This window comes from Apiospora kogelbergensis (assembly GCF_038363985.1).
Source record: "Apiospora kogelbergensis strain CBS 113332 chromosome Unknown utg000005l_segment0_segment0, whole genome shotgun sequence".
Classification (NCBI taxonomy): Eukaryota; Fungi; Ascomycota; class Sordariomycetes; order Amphisphaeriales; family Apiosporaceae; genus Apiospora; species Apiospora kogelbergensis.
This window is the reverse complement of record NW_027117422.1, coordinates 1,358,076-1,376,846: the sequence shown is the minus strand read 5'-3', so window position 1 is coordinate 1,376,846 and position 18,771 is coordinate 1,358,076. Positions and strand designations below refer to the sequence as shown.

Genomic DNA, 18,771 nt, shown 5'->3' with positions numbered 1-18,771 from the left:
AGAATGGATGCGAATTGGTGTCTTTAGTGATAGAAGGTAAAATATAAAGTGCCTAACAGGGGGAAGCAGCACCCATGGTATTCACATTCCATCATGCTGTACGCGAGAAAGAACGTCATTTTTAGCCTTGGGCAAATTGTTCAGCAGAACGAAAACGTGCGGTTCTCTATAGCGGCGTGTCCTCACACCATTGATGCCCATGGGTCTATTTTCTCTGCAACTGTCCCGTCAAACACAGGCCAGGGCTGTGTAGAACCGTATAGCCATCCGTAGCATATCTAAGTTTGATTCGAGAGGTGTCTTGGGGCAGAGCAAGGCAGACCATATCATCGTTGCTGTTGCTCAGAACACAAAGTGGCTGGATAAAAGAGGCGTTCGTCTCGATTCGTTTCAAAGTCGTAGTTCTATGGGTATTACATGTGCGTATCGAAGATGACACCCCCAAGCATATGCTTGTATTCAAATACCATGTTCCCAATGCATCCGCAAAGCATGGGCCGGTCTCAGCCAGCCCAAATAACCCACCTAACCCATTGCCCATCAGGCCCAATGCCTTTTCTAAGTCCTTAATCTTGTGTGTTGGTAGGTCTTGCAAGATAGTGTAGGTGCTGAAACTCCCTGTTTCTAGACGAGGCTTCGAATAATGAAGGAAAGTAAGGACATCAGTCGAGAATAGATTCATTCTCGATCTGCTCTACAAGCAGTTGCAGCTTGTCTGTGTATCCGCCGTGCACGTCACCCTCTCCTACCGCCTCCTTCAGCGTGGCCTCCATCACTTTGTGATGCGCTACGAACTCGCGGATGGAGTCGAGTAACGGCTTCATGCTCTTCTTGGAATGGCTGGCCCTGAAGGCGTTTCTAAAGGGTTTGAGCAGTGATAGGTAGCCGAGCAACACGGCCAAGTACCCGAATGCCACGTTCAATTGCGATTTCGCATCGGAATCAGCCTGGAAAGCGTTAGTTTTGGGTTGTTGGGATAGTAAAGTCAAGGAGGACTCGTTACTTACTTCGGCAGTAGATGCATGGTTCTCCAAGAATAGCTTGATAAGCTTATTAGTAGGAGAACCGTCGTCGCCATAGCACTTCCAGACCGCCTCTCTGACCGCCACGCTTTGTTCGGCGCAATTGATCAGGATGCCCAGTCGCAAGACGAGTCCGTCGCGAACTTCGTCAGACCATTCATTGGTAGAGACGGTCGCTAGAGCCTTGGCGAAGCTTGCGCATACAGATGTTGCAAGAGTGGGGAGTAAGCCTTTGGCGACAAACACTTCAGGCGCTCCCGGCACCGTTTCCACTAGGTTGACCACAAGTCGCATCACGAGGCTTTCGAGCTCCGTATCCAGTGGTACCCGCAGAACAGCCCCAAAAGCGTCGGCCACCGAAGGAAGATAGTCCGTCAACCACTTGTTGCTATCGTGTTGGGATTCAAGGGCCTTAACGGTGTGATATTCCAGAACGGACAACGCATGGAAGACATTGATACGGTCAATAGCGTCAGGGGCTTCCCAGAAATCCGGATCTTGCGCCACGGACAGCACCGAGAACAGCTTGTCCGTCACCATGGCCGGGAACAGAGAGAGATCCCTGCCGATGTTCGGATCCTGGGCAACAAGAAGTTGAAGGCACTTCAGGGTCGCAGTCCGAGGTGATATGTAAGCAGGCTTGGTTCGCCAGGCCGGTAGCTCGGTAAGGTTCTTCTGCAGCCCGGCGAGCAGCGTCTGATCACGCTTGCTTAGGTTGCTCTTGCGATCTCGCGCCAGCTTCAGAGCATCGTTGTTGACTTCAAGCAACTTTGCAAACAAGTCGCCCATATTTTCATTGCGGACAAGCCGCACAACATGCAACGAGTCTGTGTGTGCCAAAAGCTGGAGAAGGATCACCACGATTAGATAGCCAGTTATGGTGTCATGCTCTCTATCAGCATGCCCAAAGATTGTTGCCTCAACCCCATGGTCACGGAGTGACCTTCGATATTCTTTGTCTTTTACCTTCTCCGCAACTTGACGCAGGGCAGTTCTGCGCGAGGATGATGCCTTCTGGCCTGCACCATTGGGGGCTCCTATTTGGTCCGTTAAATCATGCATCTGATCGGCGACAAAGTTGTTTGCGCCTGCTGCTCGAAGTTCATGAATGCCCTGCATCTTGGCCGTCTTGGACTGAGAGCCGGAATCCTCATCCTCCTCATCGGAGGCAGGCTTGATCAGCTTCTTGTGGATATCATATTCGAGGCGCCGGCCTTTTAGATTTGGTGTCTCCTGTGGAAGCTCCAAAGCAGCATACATGTCCGTCTCTTCTAAGAGGGTCCTTGTCTGGCCATATGTACGCTTTACTAGACTCGACGTCCTGGAGAATGCTGGAGGCCTGGGGCCTGGAGCTTTGCGGGGGTTCGGGGTCACAGCCGTGGAATCTTGTGAGTCTTCCTGTGCAAAATCGCCAGTCGGGCCAGACATGGCTGGCTGGCTCCAAGTCACTTGAGTCTCATCTTCCGACTCGTCTGTTGACTCACGATCCGCCTTCAATCTGTCAACCACCCGTGCTTTCTGCCTCTTCGGCTTCGGTTGGTTTTCTTCCATCGCCACCCAATTTGCGGCGGGCCGTGACGAACTCGCCAAGGCAGTGGAAGTAGATGTTGGGCCAATATCTGACTGTGTAGTTTTCAGCGTCGGTTTTCGTTGTGCTAAACGCACAGGAATTTGATGGGTGCGCGGCTTTGTGCTACCCTTCTCTGTGACAGCCAGATTATCAAAGGCTTGCATGGTCTGCTGAGGAATTAACTCCTGCGTTTCCTTTTTTTCGAAGTTGCCTTTCTATTCTTGATACCACTGGCTTTAGACGTAATAGGCGTTGGTGGGGGGCTGGATAAAGCCACATCTGGGACATCTACATCCATGCCTTCTGCCGAGGTGGACCGCGTTGGACGCCTGGTCGCATTTGTCGCTTGCCGCGTCGGACGCGTCGGCTCTGGAGGCGATATTCGAGAGCGCCGGGCAGTTGGACGAACAGGTGAGCTATCATCCCGCTCTGCTAAAGGATCCTGGCCGTTGGCCTTGGGCGAATATAGCTCGGCGGCCTTCCGTTTGCGCTCGCTGCTCAAGAGAGCTGTAGTGGTGCTCTTCGCTGCCGCAGGTTTGTTCCGTGAAGGGCCATCGAATGAGAAAGGTTCTGGCGAGGAAGACAGTTCGTAAGGGTCGCGCTCTCCTTGACGCGTTGTTTGTCCTGTGATGCCACTCGTGGTCTGTCGGTCACTGGGGCGCGTGGCACCCGTCGCACCAGTATAGAAAGATCGTGCCGTTTGAGTCTTTCGCGCACCCCCTTGCCGTAGGTTGCGATGGGCTTCCGCGACTTGTTTCCGAAGTCGCGCGTCGCCATGGTGGCTGTTGTGTCTTTAGCTTGGCGAAGGAATATTTGTCGATCGAGGGGTAGCTGATGTGAAGAGGTTGGTCGGCACTTGTTCGACGACCAGAATGGCGCCTTTTTGTGTAGAGAAAGAGCAACAGAGATGTTGAGACAGCAATGGAAGATCAATACTCGCCATGCGACAGAAATGAGAACTGCGTCAGCGCAACCGGTATTCTGGTCGCATGTAAATAATGGATGTTCGCTGGGTCCTAGGCCAATCAAGCTAGGGTTCGGAAGGACCCTTGTAGCATTGCCTGCTAACCTTCTTGCCACTGGCTGCTGGAGGATGGATGGGATGATGCAAGAGCATGGAATGTATCTAACCTTTTGGAAGGTACACAACACAGAGAGCAGGAAGGGGTTATAAATTTGGATTGTTAGATCTCAGCAAGCAGTAGAAGATTGTATTCAAGCCAGATGTTGGGAGACTCCAGGTCGTCGGCTTTGTTGAATCATGTACGCAGAGCTCCGTTCCGATTGATACGCGCAAAGTAAATAAGTATGAAAGCATCCATAGGTGGCTCAGTCGCTAACAGTTTCACACCCAAAATAGGTGGGCTGCTGCTATTGGTCGGGCATAAAACACCACACCTTGGATACAGCTGCTTTCTTTATTGCTCAGCCAACTATAATTACCAATACCCTGGGTAGAAGAGTCGTTGGTGCATTGAATCCATTTACTGTGATTGTTCCCATCTGGCGGTTGTAATGGTTTCTTCCAATCTTCTAGCCTGGAATCTGGAAGGGTATACCTACTATACAACATAAAAAGGGAAATATATCTTGAACTGGAGACCATGACTTGAGTATATATATATAAATATATATTACATGTACAATATTCATTGCCAATCAAGTCCCTGGCGGTAATACTATTGTCCTTTGCCAATTCCTCTGTCACGATAATTCTCTGTGACTACGCAGCAGAATTCGCAGTACCAGACAATGTTGCGGACAGGGTGGCCATGAATCCTGTAGATAAGTAACTCTCTCCAAGTGGCTGCTGCAGCATTGGTGCGGGCTCGGCATGTAGCCCCAATGAAGTGACCTAGTCAGAAATACCCCGATTATTGCATATGAAGCACATTCTTGTAACGAAGCGCATCCTTGTGACTGTGAGGGACTCACTGGTCTCCGACCCATGCTTGTCACTCAGCACTACATTGTATATATTAGATGCTCAGTTTCGTGAGAAGTCATAATACATAGATCTTGCTTGCTCAGAGCATTCAATTTCCCAATCTGTTCGGGTCTGCAAGATTCTGGCCTGCCCAGTTTGAAATCCTCATTTCAGTAAGAACTTCGTCCCAAAATCCCCAGTAGCGAAAAGTCTCATCAGACATTCGTTCAAGACCACCCAGGTCGGTCTGAAAACCAAAGAATCAACTAACCTACCTATCCCACTTAGGTATTGCTCTTCTTGATACAGCCTGCAAACTAGAGTTGTCAAGAACCAGGAGGCAGTTTCGTTCATACCTCTCTTTTCTCTGTTCTTCGAAGCTTCTGCATTTTGCACCTCCCCACTTTGTTGTCTATACCAGCCAACACACTCACCATGTCTGAACAACCCGAGAAACGTCCTGAAGTTGGTCCTACCCAATGCGTGGGACCTGACTACCGCACAGAAAGTCAGAAGCCGGTTGCCACAGTGTCGACCGAGATCGAATATGACAACGTTATCACTCTGCCCCAAACGCCTCAGCTGATCGCGCTGCTCACGTGAGTACTTCCCCAAAATGGACTCGGAGATTCCTGCAGAAGAGCATCGGCCTCGATTGTATACCATAATGGTGTGGGAGAAATGTGTTCTGAGGTCGTTTCTTCTTGGGCATCACGGATGTTCCGTCTTGCAAGCTTATATCGACTCACCAATGATGCCACTGCAGAATGATCCGGGACAGAAACACGGATCGGGCCGACTTCATCTTCTACTCGAACCGCATCATCCGGCTGCTGGTCGAGGAAGGCCTGAACCACCTGCCCATCGTCGAGCAGACGGTGACCACGCCCGTGGGCCGCACCTATGCCGGCCTCCAGTTTCAGGGTAAGATCTGCGGCGTGTCCATCATGCGCGCCGGCGAGTCCATGGAGCAGGGCCTGCGGGACTGCTGCCGCTCCGTCCGCATCGGCAAGATCCTCATCCAGCGCGATGAGGAGACCTCCATGCCCAAGCTCTTCTACGACAAGCTGCCCGAGGATATCGCGGACCGATGGGTCCTGCTGCTTGATCCCATGTTTGCTACGGGTAAGTCCACACATTTGATGGAGGAGACGGGAGCGGACTAGAAACTGACAATGCCGGTCTATCTCAGGAGGATCGGCTATCATGGCCGTTGACGTGCTCAAGTCGCGAGGCGTTCCCGAGGAGCGTATCCTGTTCTTGAACCTGATCGCTAGCCCGCAGGGTATCAAAAACTTTGCTACCCAATTCCCCAAGCTACGGGTCGTGACGGCCTTCGTGGACCAGGGTTTGGACGAAAAGAAGTACGTAACCGCTGGCCGCGGTTCCACAGACGTTTGCTGACTATTTTGCAGTTACATCATTCCGGGACTTGGAGACTTTGGTGACAGATACTACACCATGTAAGCATAGGCTACGCAGCGCCAGCTCGAGTCCTAGGTTGTGATGCGAACGCATTGAACGAGGAATACCTATATAAACCCAGGTCGCCTGATCAACAGACGTCTCAATGGTGCATTACCGGCATTCGACGAGAAAATATATCATTCATTCATAAGATATAGGGTCGGCCCCTTTCTGTATTGTGGACGGCCCCTAGCCTAACTAAATGGGATCGAGTCAAATATGGCACAAATGCGGCTAATACTCGTCGTCGTCGTCCACGATATCTTCCCCATCGTACCGCCTCTCATCCTCATCATCTCCGTATCTACCACCCGTGCTTTGTCGGGCGCCCGGCCGCTGTAATGATGCCGATTTCGAGTTGCCCTCCTCTTGGGCCACCGCATCTGTAGCAATATCAGTATTCGACGTTCTTGGGAGGTAGGCGCTCCAAGCGAATACTTACCAGCTGCGTCTACCCATTCGCTGTACACATCGATAGGCGCCGAGAGATCTGGTGCCCGTATGTTAGCCACCCCAAGCCCATTACTTCGAGAAACTGTGCCCTTCCTAATCGTCCAGACAAAAAAGGCCGTGTACTAACAGTTGATGCCGCACTGGAAGCGCTGTCCGCAAACTTTGCAATCGAGATCGCCTACTCCCAACTTCTTATTAAGAACGACGGCGACAGACTTCTCGTGGTTGCAGAATAGACACGTAAAGGAGGTAGCCAAGGGCTCGTTCTGTGTATCGAAAAAAGAGAACGTCAGCACTTTCACCCCGTAACTCTCTCCCAGTGTTTCTCTCGTTTGCGATCGGGTTTTGCGATTTGGTACTGGAATGACTTGGGGTCACGTACCTTCTTGGACGTCGGCTTTTTAGCAGCCTTCTTGCGTTTGCCCTGCGCAAATGAATCAAACGAGTTAGCCATCTCTGGACTGTCGCACGTTGCAAGTCGCGAAAGAAAATCCAGAGCGAAGGTCTTCGTACCATGGTGAGATCGCCGAGTTTAGATCGCCGAGTTTCGACAGTCAGGGGATCTCGTTGGTGGATTGCACACAAAAGTTGCTGAGACGGATCGCGACTTTTGGTGTTTGGAGGTTGATGTTAAAGATGTTGCAAGGCTGCAAAAACGCGACTGGGCCGCTTAATTGCGTTTACAGTTTACAGGCGGGATGAAGTCAGCGGTCCACTGGATTGGTGTTTCTTGTACGTGCACAAAATCTTGGTGCAACCTCGATTGTGCACCAAGCGGCGAGATGCATTCACTTATCACTGTATTGGGTCTTTTATGTTATATTCCTCAAGTTACCAATTTAGTATTGACTATAAGACCACTCTCTCCTTTCTCCGTTGAGCAACTCATGGATAAAGCAACGGCCCCAAGAGGCTCTTGTTCGGTGAACAAAGCACCTACGCCCGTCACGGTATCGAAGACAAGAAGAAGCACACATTGCTGCATGTAGTTCCAAGGCTTGGGCGTGCTGCTAGCTGAAGCCCCACTGCCGTCAAGTCATCCCTTGTTACGTACTGCCACTACTGAACCTTAGCCACACCCTTAGTATCTATTCACCCTTATCCAGTTCCAGGTGGGCTGGCGATGGCGGGGTAAGCGATATGAACGTATGCAGTATGCAGTATTCAATTACATGGCATTTGCTGCTCCCTCCTGCACTCTCCAGATCATTAGAGGAACATTGTAGGTAATAGAGATAAGGAGATTGGCAGATCCCCAGTTTTCTCCCTCTCCTTGCCTCTAGCATGAGGGATTCCTTTGTCTATCAGGCTTGTTGAAAGACTACCGCCCTCATCGGCAGCTATCCGATGCCCAGGTGGATATATGTTCGGGCGCGGAGTTCCCCGCCGGGTGCCGGCCCAAGATGTCGATAGGAGGGGAGAGCTGCAAGGTACATACCTGCTATCCTTCCGTGGCTTTTGGCTCTCGAGTTAGGCGTTGCAAGCCGATACTATATCCGAACAGATAGCTCGAGCTACGACATCTACAGGTTAGCTAGACCCCAGATTCTCCTCACCCTTACCGACGGATACAGGCGGCTTCTCCACCCCTCGACGAGGCCGTGCCTGAACTGAACCTGTGTGTCAGTATCACCTCGGTAGAGGCATAGGTACCGTCAGTCAGGGAAACGCCTCAGCCCGCAGGCCGCCTTTGTCTCCTACACAGGCCCAACCTGAATCCATGCATCCCAAATAACATTATGTATTGTATCAGGAGGCCATGACTTCGGCCTACTAGCTGCGTTAGTGTGGGCCCAAGCACATATGTAGTCCCAAGCCATCAGGTAACAGCGTCGCTCCCTCCCTTTGCCTATCAGCGACTGGAGCCAAGTCGGGTATCTATTTGGGAGCTCCGGCATTCGCTGGCAACGCGCAACATTCCCTCGCCCGATCTACACCTACATTGCATTTCCCGGTTCCTGTCTCGCAGTCCCAAGAGCAGAACTGCCAAGGTTAAAGAGGAACTGTCACTACCTACTGCTATTCTATAAAACTATTGTGCCTTCTTGTCTTCTTGTTGCTTGGCTTCTCGTTCAAACAACCACCGTGACCTGAAATCGCATAATCCGCTCACTCCGTCCTCGGTCTCCCCAACCTGCCAAGTACTTGATTCGACCCGTGTTGTTGGTCGTTCACCGTCCCCCAACTCACACCGACGCTTTCTTGAAAACTTGCGAAGATGGCATCGGACTCGGCGAGCGGTGCCAGCATGAGTGACGTGCTTGAGGCACTCAAGTCAATCCAGCAGGTGCAAGGCCAGATGCAGAAAGGCGTCGAGTCCCTGACACACCGCATGAACCAAATCTCGCCGCCTAGCCCGGATCTCACGGACAGCAAGTCTTCGCCGCCGCCAGCCGCCGCAAAGGGCCTGACATCAAGTCCGTTGCCGCCGCCTGCTACGGAGCGTGCTGCAGGTGGCGAGACCCCGTTGTCTGTTGCCAAATTAGCTGCACTGGAGGCACAGAAGTCAGGCTTCACGTCAAGGATTGTTCTCACGTAAGTCCTTCTCGGATTCTCGAATGAAGTTGCCGGTGCGTATGATTCGATGGAGAATGCTAAAATCCGATTCCTTTCCAAAGGACATACCCCAAGCAGATTGGCATCGACCCAATCCCGCTCAACTGGGGGGCTGCAGATGCCAAGGAGCGAGGGCCGGTAGTGGTATCCCGTGCCTCCTCAACAATCGGAAAGCGCAATGGTGAGTATTCCCTAAACCCCCAGGACAGACACTTTGGAATTGAAGCTGACAAAGAACCACTGCAGCTGTTGGAGGTAAGATCCGTCAAGCCAACGTCCTAAACACGTCGAGACTGATCTTTTTGTGCAGCACATGGAGGCTCTTATTCGATATACTTCGCCCTTGCCTTGGCAAGCAAGCAGCTGGATATCAACCACATGTAAGGAGGGACCCATTCACGGTTCAGGGCACGCCGAACTTCGGGCCCGGAAGCTGACCCTAGTTGCTTAGGCCTGATTTCACCAATACCGAGCCAGCCGCAAACATTGGCCCATTTCCCCAATGGGGCGACAAGAAGAAGATTGTGGCCATGGATCCATGGGGCCACCTTGCCCCGTGGTTGTTTGCGGATACGATCAAGAACGAAAACGGTAGGGTGATCCAGACATCAGAGGGAGACGATTGGAAAAAGACTAACACGGCTCTCAGTCGACATAAGACCGACAATTGCCATCACCAAGGCTCATATGAAGGTATGTAGTCCTACTACCCATTCCCGGGAACGCAATCAGAACTAACAAGTACCAGCTCCCAGAGTTAGAAGACAGTGTTCGTGCAGGAAGACTGTAAGTTGTTAGGATTTGCGGCCCATTTCGAGTTCTGACACATGGACAGGGTACCCGATGGTAAAGTCTGCTTGAACTCTTCCGGTGAACTTGCCGTGACTAAATTCGCCGTGGAACCCGTGAGTATCATCGTTGTACACGACATTGCGAACCTGAAGCTTACCTAGTAAAGGTGTGGTATCTGCCGGGTGTCGCCGAGCGTTTTGGCATTGGTGAGTGTCACCGACTCCCGTATCTCGTCAAGCAGGATGCAGGCTAACCGTATAAGACGAGGGTGTTCTTCGACGGTCTCTCTTCGAGCACACCGGTGGTAGCTATCCAGAGGTGAGCATCGGGAACATTCAACAAACCATACTACAAAGAAATGGAGGCTAACGAGGGCAACAAAATACCAGTTGATCACACGCAATGATATCAAGACATTCTTGCCACCAATCGGTGAGCACCACCTGTTTTCCCCATGCTCTGATATCAGGTACACTAACACCAGGTATCAGGTGGTCTGACCGTCTACTGCTTCGGCGACCCCGCAAAAATGTCGGACGAGAAGTGTCGCTTGGCCTTGCGTGTGCATGACGAAGTAAGTTGATTCGCATCCGTTGGGGATGTCCCTTTCTCGGTTTCCGATGGAAGCTTTCAGCCGGTACTACCTACGCACAAGGGGATTACCGGGGTCTTGGATTGTGTATGCTAATACAAGTTTCACCTGCTGTAGTGTAACGGCAGCGACGTCTTCGGCTCCGACATCTGCACGTGCCGGCCGTATCTGATCTTCGGCATTGAGGAGGCCGTCAAGGAAGCCCAGAACGGCGGAAGTGGAGTAGTTATTTACTTTAGGAAAGAGGGTCGGGCTCTTGGTGAAGTGACCAAGGTGAGTCTGCTTTCTTCCAAGCCTGCGCCGGCCTTGGCTCCGTATAAGCGGGTCAGGCGGAATACTCAAGAAGGCAACAGCTGTACTGACTGCGCGGCATAGTATCGTACGTTTCTCCAAATCCAATCCTTGCAAAAAGCCCTTTGCTTGCACGCACACACGGTGGCTTCGAGCTTGTGCAAAGCCTCCGTATCTTGGGGGACGCGAGGCTTGGTTTTTTTTGGCATGCGGGCTAATCACACAGCATATCAGTTGTCTACAACGCCCGAAAGCGCGGAGAAGACCGAGCGTCCGACTACTTCAAGCGCACCGAGAACATTGCCGGCGTCAAGGACATGCGCTTTCAAGCCCTCATGCCTGATATCCTCCACTGGCTGGGTATCAAGAAGATTGACCGCATGCTCAGCATGAGCAAGTAAGTCTCTCCCTCGCCTACCGTCTGTCTCGGACGCTCCTTCCCCCCTTTTCGCCTGTCTGAGTAAACTGACACTGCATCTCTTTCTTCTCTAGCATGAAACACGATGCCATCGTTGGCCAAGGGTAAGCAAAAGTTGTAACAGCAGCATGCAGCTTGCTACGGCTTCCCCAGCTGATTGACCGATCGACACTTTGCCCCCCTCTTCCCCAGCCTGCAGCTCTCGGAGCTTAGCTTTGCTTGGTACACAAGCACAAGAAACAACGCCATCTAATGCATGTCTGATGTAGAATCCCTATCCATGAGCGCGTAGAATTGCCTAATGAGCTGATTCCCGAGGACTCGCGCGTCGAGATCGACGCTAAAATCACTGCCGGTAAGCACCCTGTTCTTTCACTCCCTCTTTTTCATTTCAGCGTCAAGCTGTTGTAGCTCTGCGCCCGCGCGAAACACACGCGACACCTCCCTCGCTCCTTTTGCGGGGAGGCGAAGACGGATGGACTGTCGATCTTCGGAAAAAGAGAGAAAGAGAAGATGAACATATTGCTAACAGGAATTGAATTAACTTTCCAATCAATAGGCTATTTCACAAGTGGCCACCGAATGACAGAGGACGAGTTGAAAGCCGTGCAGGGTCGTATGTGGGAAGAGTACGTTTGCCCCCCGATCCCTAAACATGATATTTGGTTTCCCGCCCAGCGTGTTTTCTCTACGCTTGCTCTCCGGTGTGGAGAAATGAAAAAGGATGATCAGATCTGGCCCGACTAACACCAACGCAGTCTCGACCACTGAGCCATTGCTGGGCAGTCTTTCAGGAGGAGGGGGTGAGTGAAGGGGTGAGTGAAGTGAGGGGGTATTACAACGTAGTAGTCTCGGGACGAGCCTCGAGGCCGCCGCCGTTTTCCCAGTCTGGGAATTTGGGATGTTACGGAGCTACTGAAGAGTCTGTGTTTGGTGTTCATTCTTATAGCTGCGCGAATCGTTTTGATTGATTGTGCTTTGGGGGTGGTCATAATGCATTAGCTACTTTGATGCCGCTCTGTCAATCAAGGAAACAGAGTAACCTTCGTATCAGAATGCCAACTCAAACTCATATCATAATCAATAAAAACAACATCATTATGCCGTCAACGTAATAAACAATATGCAAAAGCTATAGAAGCCAGGCGGCTTCGTTCGGTAGATGTAGCTCTCGCAGCTTTCGAGCTGCAGGCCGCGTGTTGCTGTTGCTGCTGCTGCTTCTGAGGGGCAAAAAAGCAAACGCCTCACTCCCTACCCAACCTGCCTTACCCCACGAGCTATCTCATGCGAAGCACAACAGCCTTATGAGCATGTCCTACCCTGGAGTGCAGGACACTGTAATGATGTACTTGGTATGTATGTATGTGGTGCAGGAACCTCGAGGATAGGGAAATGGAGCCAGGAGCTCTTTGCTGCATGCAGATGGAGGAGTACATAGTCCAAAATGATTCGCACGTCAAAATGGAGTTATTCACTGGCCTTTTCCCCATAATCCCTCAAACAGCCCCGTGTTACTGAATTCCTGCCACGACCGGATTGCCCATCTGCCAGTACGGGAATTGGCGGATGGGGATTTATGAAAAAAAAAAGTTACAGGGCTCTCCCTTTCTATGCTGTAGTACAACTTACCATACAACAGCGACGTCGGCAGGAGTAGCGACGCAACCAAATGTGCACCACACCAAGCCGCCATGGAACCACCGGGATTGATTGACGGATTTCGGATTGTGTTGCCCGTAGCAGATTCTCCTTTTGGGTTTCGTGCCCGTCTGGTTCTGTGCTGGAGAGAAAACACGCATTGCCGCCGGGGTTTGTCTGACAAGCTTCGGAACGGGCATATGGAGCCGCCGGAAGGAATGTGCTTATTTGTTTTTCCCCTTTTCTCCTTTTTCCCAGCCAGCATGAACCGTGAAGATAAAAACGGACGTAATTATATGGGCGGGCTGAGGCGGCAGCGGCATGGCACTGCGTGGAGTGCAGCGCAGAAGAAGTTCTTAAGGCCGTTCCAGAAAGCAAGCAACGTCGTGCGTCTCCTCCCATGGAAGCCCAGGAAGTGGGTGGCGGCGGCGTTAGTAGCCATTGCAACCCCCCTTCTGCCCCCCTTCCGTCAATCATTCATGTCACCCCCCGCCCTCGCAAAATCGAGGCTTCATCGGAATCGAACCAAAGACCAACCACGTTCGAGTAGCGGTTTTTATCCAGTCACCGGTGCTCTGGGCCTTTACCGAGCTCGCCGGGATGGGATGCACGTAGACGTAACATAAGGAGAGGGCCTTCCAGATATTGCTGACCGCGTATTCTACATGATACGACAGCACCTAGCACCCAGGCCCTAGCCAAGGGGGTGGTGGGTGGTGGGCGGTGGTGCAGCTAGTCGGTGCAGGAGGTAAAGTACTGTGTTGAATGGGTTAGAAACGACAAGGATGATTGAGCAATAGTCGAGAGTTTCCCGTTTAATACGGGGGAGGCCGCTCCCCACTCCACTCGGAAGCCTCCGCCAGTGGTTGGACGAGGGGTTGAAGACCTTAATAGATCGTTAGTACATACGCGGCCCGGTGGTTGGTTGGCAGGAGAGGAACAGAAAGAGAAAAAAGAGGGAAGGGAAAAACCAGCACACGATGACACACCACAAAGCCATCGCCAGAAACCGTCTTAGATTGCCAGAGACAAGAAAAAGGTCCAGAAACAGTCCGATGTAACCCATCTCGACAGCCGTAAGCAACGGCCTGGAAAGGAAGGGGGCACAACAACATTGGCCTGCAAACCAAACATGCAGCCCCGTCCCCACTCGTCGCATCCCATTAAACCCACCCCAGCCTGCAGCTCTCGCAGGGTGTTGGCTAGGTTGGGCACAGTTTGCTGCAGGCCAATGTACGCCCAAAAGGCCCGGAACACCATACAGCGCACACCACATCGTTCGAATCCCCGTTTGGATGACATGTGGCACTGTACTGGGCGTCCCACTAATCACTGTTTGCGCGGGTCTAGGGGGCCGATGGTGTGTGTGGTGGTCCCCAAAGGGTACCAAGTGCCCCCGTGCCCCCCCGGCAAGCCCAGTGGTGCCTGGCTTGTAAGTGCGGTAAAGACGAAGAGAGGGGGTGTGATGTGTGTGGAAAACGGGTCTTGGGTTTGGCGGTGTTTGCGGATGCAGCCGCCATGTCGACTTAACTTTGGGACGGTTACTGCCTGTCCCAACTCTAAAGAGCCCTTTTCTAACCTTCATCTCGTCTCGTGTAATTCTTTTCCGGTTGTTGATTGTTTACTTTGAAATCTTCATCTTTTACCTGCTTCATCGCCCTCACTTGAGCCCAGCTGTTTTTGTGTATACCAAGGAGAGAGACAAAGAGACAGACCAGACCAGCAAGGAGAAAGAAAAGCCAGCCTACCTTATACCACCAGCCAAACCAATCAACCAACCATAAATCCACATACAAAATGGCTAGCCCACCTTCCGACGCACATCGCCTAGAACGCAGGGACTCGTCCCCTCGGCCTTCAGAGAGAAGCAGCAGCCGACGACGTCCAAGACTTTTGCGTGCCTGTGCAACGGAGCCATCTATCACCACTTCCAGCGCCTGCAAAGGCGTCATGACCAGTCCCAATTCCAGCCAAAGGGCCACGGAATTACTCAGCCGCGTTGCCGTCTCCAATGCCGCCGCCAGCAGCATGCTGAGCTCCTCACCAACATCGACGAGGAGTTTCGGCACCGACGGGAGCGACAAGTCGGCCTACCACTTGGATGAGGCGACCAGGAGGGAATTGATGCAGCTGCAAAGCAACGGATGTCGGTGCCCCCCTTCCAATTGTTCTGGAAGTTGCCAATGGAGTACTGACCCGAAATGCACAGACTCGGCAGGCGGCTACTTCAGCTTCCCCAGCTTTGACACTTGGGAGGTGGAACACCAGGACGAAGACAAGTCCTTCTGAAGTCTCGACATGAAAGCAACCAGACCATGTAATTGGTGCCGGTGGTCGCTTACTGATGAGGCGAGTTTCGTTGGTGATGAACCTGCTCGTTGCTCGCAGTAAGCCGGCTCCCGGCGTTGGGCCATACTTCTTCTTCGGCCCGGAGGTTGTTGCTGCGGTTATAGCCCCACGAGTAATGAATAATGAGACGGGATATGAGGTTCGATGGGAATAAGAGCATGTAAAGCGGGAAGCAATGGGAGTTTTTGGAGTTCTCGAAGCATTTGCATTGGGCCGGATAACGGGGTGTTTCTGGGTGTACGGGTTGGTTTGGGTCAAGCGAATTCGTGGTACCTACCTTTACATATACCTACCACCTCATCTTTTCGGTGCAAGGAGAATCAAGCACACCATAATGGGCTTGCTAAGCCCTTCAATACAGAGAAATCACTATAACGATGGCTTATTCAAGGTGTTTGACAAAGACTGTTTTGAGTAGTAGCAGTATGCGAGAGTGCTAGCTGTAGTGAGGCTAAGGCCGACTAGCTCAAGGGACTTATAAGAAGGCAGGCTGAGTTGGGTTGAGAAGAATGACAGGGAGTGAAGGGAATGAATGAATGAAGAGAAGATGTTACCAACCGTAGACGCAGTGAGATAGAGACGCCTTTATGTAACTTCTATATTATATAGCACCAGATCCATGTCACTGCTGATCTCTTAACTGTACATTCGCCTCGTCCTTGGAATAGGTGCTGAAGGTGGACATGATCATCACCGAGGCCTGTACCCACCCGAAACTCAAAACCTCGTCCCCCACCGCCGCCCGATACAGGCACCTAAGCTGGAGGGAGAGCGTCAGCAAGAGCCACACATCAATTTTGACTTGAATTGAATGATAGATTGAGCCACAGCGGGTCAGCCACAACAAGCCCTACTCCACCGGAATGCTTTTCCCGCCCGCACAATTAATCAACTGCACCACCAGATTTTCCTCTTTTCCAGGGCCCAGACTGGTGCAAGAAGTTCACGACAAAAAACCTACCCAGCACACGACGACAGTCCTCACCTCAACACCAAATAGAATTGCGCGGCAACACATCCGATCGCAATCATGGCTGTGGGAAAGTGAGTCTACCGGTTATTTCATTGCAGCACACTCAATGCCTCGCGTGGTGTTGGACCCTGCCCGAAATGGCATATCTCGATCAACAAAACCCGACTTCGACAAATGCGCATACCCTGGTCCAATGCCACGCAAAGCACTCTTCCGATCATTGTCATTCTGGGGGATAGTCGAGGGCTAACCACGGGCATCTGAATAGGAACAAGAGATTGTCAAAGGGCAAGAAGGGTCTCAAGAAGAAGACCGTGGACCCCTTCTCCCGTAAGGATTGGTTCGGCCTCAAGGTACGTGCAGAGCACAGAGAATTCCTGCCAAGGACTTTTTCTGCATATTCGCGCCAGCACATATCGCTAACTTGCAAATCTTAGGCCCCCGCTCCCTTCAACGTCCGAGAGTACGACTTCCGCTCCCTGCTCGATCGCTAGCCCCAAGCAAATTTCTAACGCATCTTACTTTGTAGTGTCGGCAAGACCCTCGTCAACCGCACCACCGGTCTGAAGAACGCCAACGATGCCCTGAAGGGACGCATCGTTGAGGTCTCTCTGGCCGATCTCCAGAAGGATGAGGACCACTCCTTCCGCAAGGTCAAGCTCCGTGTCGATGAGGTCCAGGGCAAGAACTGCCTGACCAACTTCCACGGTCTCGACTTCACCTCCGACAAGCTCCGCTCGCTGGTACGCAAGTGGCAATCTCTGATTGAGGCCAACGTCACCGTCAAGACCACCGACGACTACCTCCTCCGCCTCTTCGCCATCGCTTTCACCAAGCGCCGCCCCAACCAGATCAAGAAGACCACCTACGCTGCCTCTTCTCAAATCCGTGCCATCCGCAAGAAGATGATCGAGATCATCCAGCGTGAGGCTGCTAGCTGCAGTCTGCAGCAGCTGGTCTCCAAGCTCATCCCCGAGGTTATCGGCCGCGAGATCGAGAAGTCTACCCAGGGCATCTACCCCCTGCAAAACGTGGGTTTTACTCCAGCAAACTCCTCTCGGCTACTGTCGACTTTATATACTGACATTCTTTATAGGTGCACATCCGCAAGGTTAAGCTGCTCAAGCAGCCCAAGCTCGACCTTGGTGCCCTGATGACGCTGCACGGCGAGTCGACCACCAACGAGGACGGCCAGAAGGTTGAGCGGGAGTTCAAGGAGCGTGTCCTCGAGGAGGTATAAAGGCATTCGTAGCGATTGTGACGATCTTCTCTGGACATGGAACGGCGTGAGGGTTTTCTGCAAATGGCATTACGGTCTCACTTCTGATTTGCATCGGGCGCGGCTACGGAAGCTGCGCATGTAGAGAGGCTGCCTCTCAGCCAACAAAAATGGGACGGTCAGCTTTTCATGAATTCATGGTTCTTTTTCTGCAATATGACGATGGGCAAGAGAAGCCCTCGGAGCCAATGGGTATGCGATGATGGCCATGTCTTTGCTGGGATACCAAAATAATGAATGTGCACGCCTGGCCAAGAAGGTTGATGATGTACGGAAAGACAAAAAAAACTCTCACATAACTGTCCAGACTTCGCAATACTGAGCCTCGTGTTATGGTGAAAGCTCAAGTATTACTGTGACGTCTGAAATAATCGCCAGGTGCCCACCAAATCAGACACACACGGATCATGTGTGCAAAGACATCATGCTCTATACCCGGCCAGCCTATCAGCGTGGCTTGTAACATGTCTGGTGTAGCTCCCCCACGTCATGTCACTCACCTTTTCATGTCCAAACAAATGATGGATGCCTTCACTAACCGCAGCTTTAAAGAAGACAAGAAGACAGGATGTTATTCTTTGATTTGTCAACTTGATCACGATCCTCCTGGCAGCTTTATTAATGTTCATTTCCACCTCCATTTGCTGCGGTCTTCAAGGCGTCTGCTACTTGACTTAAGCTCAGAAGCATGGTTGAGCACCCATTGATTACAGCAAGGAACGGGCAAGTGACCAACCAACCTGCGGCCTAAGCTGGTGCACTTAGAGAAAGGCACCGCATAAACAACACCAAGCCTAATGGCTACGCCTTTATTTTCCCACATCCTTATATCCTCCTCCTCCTCGCGTGGTTTTTATCTAGGTTTGGGCAATCCAGATCAGCTTCGCTTCTTTTCCCTCTAGAAGACCATCCCCTTCTAATATCACCTCCAAACCTTGATATCGATCAGCCTTGGCCCTACGTACCACCTGAGAGAGATACCAAACCCAGCTTAGCTCAGCCCAGCCGGGGGAAGCACAGACTCGCTGGAACGATCGATTCTGCTTCTACCAAGGAAACCTCATTCCCCCGCAAGTCCGCACTCCCACCTGATAACTCCATCTTCACCTGCAACGTGCGAAAGCGCAGCCAACTCAACGGCCTAGTCTGGAATTAGATCAACACAGTCGCCCGCACGTTCCCGTTTGGCCCATTAACCACCTATTCCCACCGCCAACAACGCATCCTTCCGTATTTGCGACGCCCTCTCCCTTTAGCTTTATCGCCTAGCTCCGACGTGGCGACCTTCCTCGACTGTTCCGTAGCTCCTGTGCTCAAGCTGTCACGGGAACCGTTCCGGTCGATGTGTTGGTACTGTTGTTGTTGTTGTTGTCGATATTATTAAATAGACCGCCTCATTTCTTCGGTCTCTCTTGACTTGCTGGCCATTGCTGTTGGAAATCGC

General features: G+C 51.9%; 7 protein-coding genes across 7 annotated transcripts; 5 read left to right on the top strand and 2 right to left on the bottom strand.

The window, feature by feature from the left end:
• Window positions 1–662: 662 nt before the first annotated feature.
• On the bottom strand, window positions 663–2,282 carry PG998_007032 (uncharacterized protein; the record flags this gene model as incomplete). The annotated part of the gene is made up of 1 exon (XM_066873848.1): window positions 663–2,282. One exon carries the CDS (start codon window positions 2,280–2,282, stop codon window positions 663–665), a length of 1,620 nt encoding a protein of 539 aa, XP_066729793.1.
• Window positions 2,283–2,888: 606 nt separating this feature from the next.
• Window positions 2,889–3,185, top strand: PG998_007031 (uncharacterized protein; the record flags this gene model as incomplete). Its single annotated transcript, XM_066873847.1, has 1 exon — window positions 2,889–3,185. One exon carries the CDS (start codon window positions 2,889–2,891, stop codon window positions 3,183–3,185), a length of 297 nt encoding a protein of 98 aa, XP_066729792.1.
• Window positions 3,186–4,954: 1,769 nt separating this feature from the next.
• Window positions 4,955–5,986, top strand: PG998_007030 (uracil phosphoribosyltransferase; the record flags this gene model as incomplete). The annotated part of the gene is made up of 4 exons (XM_066873846.1): window positions 4,955–5,118; window positions 5,286–5,644; window positions 5,712–5,883; window positions 5,935–5,986. The coding sequence occupies 4 exons, from the start codon at window positions 4,955–4,957 to the stop codon at window positions 5,984–5,986; spliced, it is 747 nt and encodes a 248-aa protein (XP_066729791.1).
• Window positions 5,987–6,220: 234 nt separating this feature from the next.
• Window positions 6,221–6,893, bottom strand: PG998_007029 (Transcription elongation factor 1-like protein; the record flags this gene model as incomplete). Its single annotated transcript, XM_066873845.1, has 4 exons — window positions 6,221–6,369; window positions 6,429–6,476; window positions 6,567–6,705; window positions 6,822–6,893. The coding sequence occupies 4 exons, from the start codon at window positions 6,891–6,893 to the stop codon at window positions 6,221–6,223; spliced, it is 408 nt and encodes a 135-aa protein (XP_066729790.1).
• A 1,764-nt stretch (window positions 6,894–8,657) lies between these two features.
• Window positions 8,658–11,859, top strand: PG998_007028 (uncharacterized protein; the record flags this gene model as incomplete). The annotated part of the gene is made up of 18 exons (XM_066873844.1): window positions 8,658–8,974; window positions 9,058–9,176; window positions 9,242–9,250; window positions 9,306–9,375; window positions 9,447–9,586; window positions 9,645–9,688; window positions 9,744–9,781; window positions 9,831–9,900; window positions 9,954–9,993; window positions 10,050–10,105; window positions 10,177–10,219; window positions 10,279–10,361; window positions 10,497–10,596; window positions 10,905–11,067; window positions 11,163–11,192; window positions 11,358–11,443; window positions 11,648–11,717; window positions 11,847–11,859. 18 exons carry the CDS (start codon window positions 8,658–8,660, stop codon window positions 11,857–11,859), a joined length of 1,491 nt encoding a protein of 496 aa, XP_066729789.1.
• Window positions 11,860–14,523: 2,664 nt separating this feature from the next.
• PG998_007027 (uncharacterized protein) lies at window positions 14,524–15,015 on the top strand (the record flags this gene model as incomplete). Its single annotated transcript, XM_066873843.1, has 2 exons — window positions 14,524–14,872; window positions 14,936–15,015. The coding sequence occupies 2 exons, from the start codon at window positions 14,524–14,526 to the stop codon at window positions 15,013–15,015; spliced, it is 429 nt and encodes a 142-aa protein (XP_066729788.1).
• Window positions 15,016–16,105: 1,090 nt separating this feature from the next.
• PG998_007026 (40S ribosomal protein eS1) lies at window positions 16,106–17,288 on the top strand (the record flags this gene model as incomplete). The annotated part of the gene is made up of 5 exons (XM_066873842.1): window positions 16,106–16,119; window positions 16,317–16,401; window positions 16,486–16,511; window positions 16,578–17,079; window positions 17,145–17,288. The coding sequence occupies 5 exons, from the start codon at window positions 16,106–16,108 to the stop codon at window positions 17,286–17,288; spliced, it is 771 nt and encodes a 256-aa protein (XP_066729787.1).
• Between the last annotated feature and the right edge of the window lie 1,483 nt (window positions 17,289–18,771).